This window comes from Gossypium raimondii, chromosome 6 (genome assembly GCF_025698545.1).
Source record: "Gossypium raimondii isolate GPD5lz chromosome 6, ASM2569854v1, whole genome shotgun sequence".
In the NCBI taxonomy this organism is placed as follows: Eukaryota; Viridiplantae; Streptophyta; class Magnoliopsida; order Malvales; family Malvaceae; genus Gossypium; species Gossypium raimondii.
In genome coordinates, this window is record NC_068570.1 from 11,682,484 (window position 1) to 11,688,947 (window position 6,464).

General features: G+C 30.8%; 1 protein-coding gene across 1 annotated transcript; it reads right to left on the reverse strand.

Annotated features, from left to right (window-relative positions):
• Positions 1-1,427: 1,427 nt before the first annotated feature.
• LOC105773966 (uncharacterized) lies at positions 1,428-3,806 on the reverse strand. Its single transcript, XM_012596216.2, has 3 exons — positions 3,638-3,806; positions 3,142-3,329; positions 1,428-1,863 (listed from the first exon to the last, which is right to left on the reverse strand). The coding sequence occupies exons 2-3, from the start codon at positions 3,321-3,323 to the stop codon at positions 1,677-1,679; spliced, it is 369 nt and encodes a 122-aa protein (XP_012451670.1). The 5' UTR covers positions 3,324-3,329; positions 3,638-3,806; the 3' UTR covers positions 1,428-1,676.
• Positions 3,807-6,464: the final 2,658 nt, after the last annotated feature.

Genomic DNA, 6,464 nt, shown 5'->3' on the forward strand with positions numbered 1-6,464 from the left:
TTTTTCGAAGACACCATGAAAACAAACTGAGTTTTGATTTTGATTTAAGGAAATTAAGATGTTAGAGCTGAATAAAAAAAATGTTAATAGGAAATTGAAAATGTAGGTTTTTCTTTCTTCATTCTTTTTTCCCAACATTTTTTTCTATTTTTAAATTTTATCCTGAGTGTTAAGTCTGTAAACGAATTCCATTACAACACTCACTCAAATTAGGGAATGGCGCAATATAAGGAAGACGTAGAGTTGTGGCGTCAAATAAACGATTTAGGGGTTGGAAATTATTTCCATACATTTGCTTACCCATTGCGGTGTGTGTCTTCTTTTTTCTTCCAAATGCCATTTTAGTATTACGTTAAAGGAAGATCAGGGTTCAGCGCCATGCAAGACCAGCACGAGTGTAACATCAAAGGTTCCACCATGTACATTGCTTAATGATAGATAGGTCAACTTTAGGCAGAGGTGGAGCCAATTCACCCACAAAATTTTTTGAGTTACAAAAAAATTTAATTGAAGAATCAAGAAAATTTTGAATAATAATACCCATAATTATTTTAAAACAAATTAATTTATATCAAAAAAAATTAATTTCTCTTCAAGCAATAAAATTCAAAAGACTTAAATAAAAAATTAACTATAAATTACTAATTTTTTGATAAAAATGACACTCAAACTCTGATTCAGGTAACACTTTTGGTCCAACCATTAACTCCATTAAAAAATGTCTATTGCCGATTATATTATGGCACGTGACATTTTAATTAAAATAAAATAATAAATTTATTATTAACTAAAAATATATCTTTTTCCAATCCCTCCATCTTATCTTATTTTCCAACCACCTGTCTTCCTACCCATTGCTTCCAAGATATACACTTCTTCTTCATCAAAAGTACACTAGAAAATAGACTCCAAAAATTCTATTAACGACAACTTTATACACCCCCACTTCTCCTAGCATGTTCAACAGTCGCAAACTCCTCCTTAGATAATACAAACAACAAAGCTAACTGAAACTGTTGAAAGAACACCGATGAGTAAAACCATAAGCTGTGATGAAAAATACTTTGGCTTTGTTCATCCTGCTTGAAGACTTGGAATTCACTTTTAGTTGTGCATTATTGAGTGGGAAACGCGTCACTATCCGCACCAATTTTACCTTCTAACAATTGTAAAAAAGATACCAATTATTGAAACCTTTTCTTTTAGTTTTTTAATAATTTTGTAATAATCCTACATTTAATTATATTATACATTGATTTATTGAATATTAATGCATTAATTTATATGAATTTTTCAGATATTTTAATTTCTTAAAATTTGACCCATAATCCAAATTTCATGGCTGCGGATAGACCAATTGGCAGTTCAGCTAACACCCTACTATACCACCAATCAGTGGCATGAAATAATTGGAATAATCAAAGAAAGAAGAAGAATGGGGTGCAGTACATTATGCTGACATATCCAGAAACACAACAGTAAGGCTTACCAAGCTTAAGCCATTTCGACTATAAAAATTATTCAGGCTAGCAAGTTAACCACTGATTTCTCAGCTTCAAAAATTTCACCGAAACAAGAAAAATGTGCATCTAAAGTGGCCGCAATTCAATCATGCAAACGATGATAAAAGGCATACACATCCATCAGACTCCCTGCCTTCTACTAGCTGATTTTCCTTAGGGATAGTAACCAGTAAAAGTAAAACCCCTTCCCACTATCTCACCAGCACAAAACCATGCAAAGCATTCCAGTCCAAACAATGCAGCAATACCAGCATCTTCAACCTTCAGTTCTTGCCTATTCTTCCACAGATTCTTGACATAATCAAGCTCCTTCCAGAATGCCTCGTTACGGCCAGGGATACTGCAAAATTTACACCAATAAGAGTTATTCTGATACGTCCTCAGGTTTCTGATGTTTAGATGGTATAAACACAGCAAAAAGGTACAAGGAGCCGTATGATTAACTCTTTGTAACATGCCCAATCATAAACAAACCAGCCAAGTTGTTTTGTTCCTTAATTCTTTTCTGTTCAGAAGTTCATAGGATGTCACTAGCAAAGTCCCAGAAATTCCCATGATGTTGAAGAGAATGCACAATCGCATTAGTAGGTTCTCGTCAACTCAATAGTTGACATATTTATTAATAAGCTGCAAGGCAGCTTTCAACTGCAAACCACAAGCCACAAACGGAGAGAGGAGTAACAAAATGACATTTTTTCAGGGAATTCTGTAAACAATGGTTTCCCCATTCTTCCCCACAGAAATGAATTCTGCTACTAGTAGAAGAAAATCCAAGGTCTTTCATTTTAGTCTAACAAGCCAATAAATTCAATTCTCCTTTAACAATCACATATAGTTTTAGCAGATGCTGATAAAAAGCACCATAATCATTAGCTTAGCAATAGTGTGGAGCCGTGGACAGATACAACTACATGACAAAGTTGCTACCACTGCATGATTTCACTTTACAGCTGAAATTCCATATAAAATAACCCGAGACATTGTCACCTCTATCAAAGACAACTTCTACACTTGATTTATGCCTAAGAAGTACTGCTAGATTCAACTTGATCAATATTTGGACTAGTTATAACATATTTCCTTCACTGCAGTTTTTAATAACTGAATTAAAATCATTTTGTTATTTCAGACCTCAAATCTTAGAGCTCTACAACAGAACTTTGACATGTCAACACAACATAAGTCATGTCTCACTTTCACTTTCTTCATTGCTCAAAACTTTTGGCACTGGAATTGAAAAACATAAAGTCATAAACTTACTCTCCGCACTCTCTATTTGTGAGAGACCAGTATTTGCATATAGATCGAGGGTATGATCCTCCCAAAAAAATTACACAAGTTTATGCATACCTGTATCTAATACTCATCCTCAAGTCCGGTTAACATAAACAGTCAAGCGCTGACACACATTAATTCTAGTTTATATGATAATGTAGGTGCAATACATAAATAAAATACTAGCATTTAGTAGTAATTCCTATGCAGGCAGATCCAGTAACTCGGAAAGCAAAATATATGGACACATAGCAACATCAGAGGAAAAGATACTAAAACAACAAATTGCTATCAGTTTCTCAAAAATTGAAAGTCTTCATAACCAAAGGCAAGTAACAATTACCTGGCAAGTCGAGTATAAAACAGCTGCTTAGACAGCTCATTGCACTTCTCCACTGTTGGTGGCTCCTGAATATATTGCTTATTCTGCTCCAACAATTGCTTGTAGTAAGCAGTTCCGTTCTTTGCCACAAACTTCGACGCTTGACACGCCTTAGATTGCAACTGCTGCAATTTTGACGCCATCAAAACCTGCACCGTATAAAAAATAAAATAATTAAAAACATACACATTCCTTTTCTTTTTTTCTGAAATAGCAGGCAAAGCCTAAGTTAACAACATAAATGGTGAAATTGAAAAGAACATGAAATTAGCTAATTAAAATAACATAAAAAAAAGCAATCAAAATGGAAAAATAAAATAACTGTGGACTGTGATTGAACTTTAAAATCAATAGATCTGATAATAATAATAACAATAATAAAGAGAGAATACTGGACTCTAGGAGAAAGTTTGAAATAAAATAAATTGCAGATCTAAGAGAAGGAAGTGAATTTTACCTTCGATGAGAGAAAAAGAGAGCGCGTTATCGATTGAAGGCAAAGACGATAGATAGGTGAGTGGAGGACTGCTCTTGGCTTCTAACGCCGCTTTACCTTAGAAAGAAGACCCACGCTTCTGGGATCGGTGGACTCGTTTGCTAATGACCCCTTTTAGGGTTTTAATTTAGGGTCTATTTTTCTTTCATGTAATTTATAGGGATCATTTTGCAATTCCACTGAATTAGTTTTAATTTTTGTTTAATATAAAAACAGCTATGTGAGATTAAATACTATAGTTATATTATAATTTTAGACAAAAAGTTTAAATAAATTGTACATTTTCAAATATTGTTTTAATTACTATCATATTAGTGTAAAACAATATTTAATATTATTATAATAAACATTTTTATCAATTCAATATTCAAATATCGTTTCACTTCATCTAATTAATAAAATAATAATAATATCAATTAATTTCAAACTTTCTTTATGATTTATGAATATGTCACTCTAAATTTAAGATTATTTATCATTATTTTAAATGCGCATATTTTAATTATTTAGTCTATTGTACATATTTATGCAAGTAATGTATTTAGAATATTACAAATCGTACATAATTCTAAATAATTTATATACTCACCAAGAAAATTAATTCAATATACAATATAATTTCACTTTATCTAATTAATGAAAAGAAATATTATCTAAAATAATAACTAAAAACATAATTAATATATACTAATTAAATATAATGCTAATAACAAATTTCTAATCACTATTAAAACATTTGTAAAAATTATAAAAGATTTTGATAAATTGTTTACTATTCAATTTTTTAATGTTCAATAAACTGACAATAATGAATTGTAGATAATATATAAATAATGTAAATATAATATATTATTTATAAAAATATAGTATTTATAAAATCTTAAATATGAAATATAAAATTACTTGGTGTATAAATAATTAAAATTTGCTATCGAAAATGTAATATATATTACTTTTCTTTTTACCTTTTGGCTAATGGAAACATAATAATTTAAATATAAATTAATTTAATAAAATTTTAATTTATAAGTAATAGGTTTTAATAAATTATTTTAGTAAAATTGATTTTTTATTTATAAACGTAATAACTCTTATAAATAAAAAATATTTGAAATGAAAAATTCAATAATATAATGAACAATAAAGATTGTATTGATAATTCAAAAGTTTCTTCCAACTCGTACTTATATATTTTAGTTTTTAATGTCATATGTGTTATGTGCAAGAACATGAAATGTCCCAATCAATTGTTGAAGTAGAAAGTGCATCCTCTATGAAAACATTTCCATGGCATATGTGTTTAATATCATATGTGTTGCGTGTAAGAACATGAAATATCCCAATCCATCATTAAAGTAGAAAGTGCATCCTCTGATGAAGACATTTCCATGGCATGCTCGAAGAACCTCTAGAAGGACCAAAAAAACAAAAGACATTGCTATGGATGATATGGAGTTGAGCCACTGCTACCTAATGGTTTAAGCCATGAGCCAGGGCATCATGCAATGGTGCAAATCAAAATCTTCTTTGCATTGCAAGTTAATCATTCAAAAGAAGTATGGTGAGTGTATGGTAGGAAAATGAGAAAAACAAAGATACATGCAATTTGAAAATATGCAATCCTTTAGTTAGAGCTTACTAAAGAGTCTTTCAAGCCATCACAAGATCCTATTGTGGGTTCTAACACTAATGGAGGATCCTGATAAAGTTACACGTTAAAGGTTAGGAAGGCCACTTCGTTTAAGAGGTCAATAAAGTTGTCTTTCTTTCTAATAAGCCTTCTGATATGATCAACCCTTTTGCCTCCATTCCTTGCGTTGAAACGGACGGTATGCTTGATCTTGAGTAAGTTGTTTGATCCCTCTACTTTTCCTCTAATCTTATTTTTCTATTTAATGGTAATTGATAATAGATTTGTGTTGAATCTGATGTTTGAAGTGTAGTATATTCATTTTGTATACTTATATTTTTCGAACAAATTGATTTAATAATAACATTTATTAATTATATTAATACTCTTTGTATATTGTCCTTAATATTCTTGCATGTAAAGCAAAATGGGAATAGAAGCACATATTGGCTCACTAGTTATATAATGTTTAACTAATACTAAGCGGTATTACGTGGTTGGATTGTAATACAAAATGACATCTTGTATTAGCAAATGAACTTAAGCATATCATTAATCTAATCGGAAATGAGCAAACTGGTTGAAAGACTGATATGTCATCTATAAAGTCCAATTGGGGAGATGTTTTATCTTGAGCATCAGAGCGGACGACACCTAAAAGATAGAGACATAAATGTAACTAACTGGAGTGATAAAACATCGGACATGACTCAAGTATAATAGATTCTATATCCGTTTATAGATTTATTCACTTGTGACATTTATAGTGTGACATACATTAATCTTGAGTGGATGATGAACAATGTATGTGTGACTCGTATACTTTAATGTAAGTAAAAGCCCAAGTTCAAATAGATAAGGAAACGAAAGCTGATGCGTTGGATGTACGACTTTTGCAGTATGTAGCATCATTCACAATAGTAGAATTCATAACCCAACTAATGAGTAAATGACATCCTCTCGTCAGCATTACATGATAGATGAAAAATAAACGTGGTCACGGGTCATTTATCTTTGGGGTAATGACTTAATTACTATTTTACAGTAATTGACTTTTCATAAAGGAAGATATACTAGTTACCATGAGATAAAATAAAATTATATTAGAAAGAATTTATCCCTAAGAGATTAAAGATATCCTATGAGGGTAACACATTG

Bases quoted from the DNA above. Each gene is read 5' to 3' on its own strand.
- LOC105773966 (XM_012596216.2), bottom strand. From the start codon at position 3,323: ATGGCGTCAAAATTGCAGCAGTTGCAATCTAAGGCGTGTCAAGCGTCG. The intron at 1,864-3,141 runs GTAATTGTTACT...TAAATTTTGCAG, and splicing joins TTTTATACTCGACTTGCCAG to TATCCCTGGCCGTAACGAGG.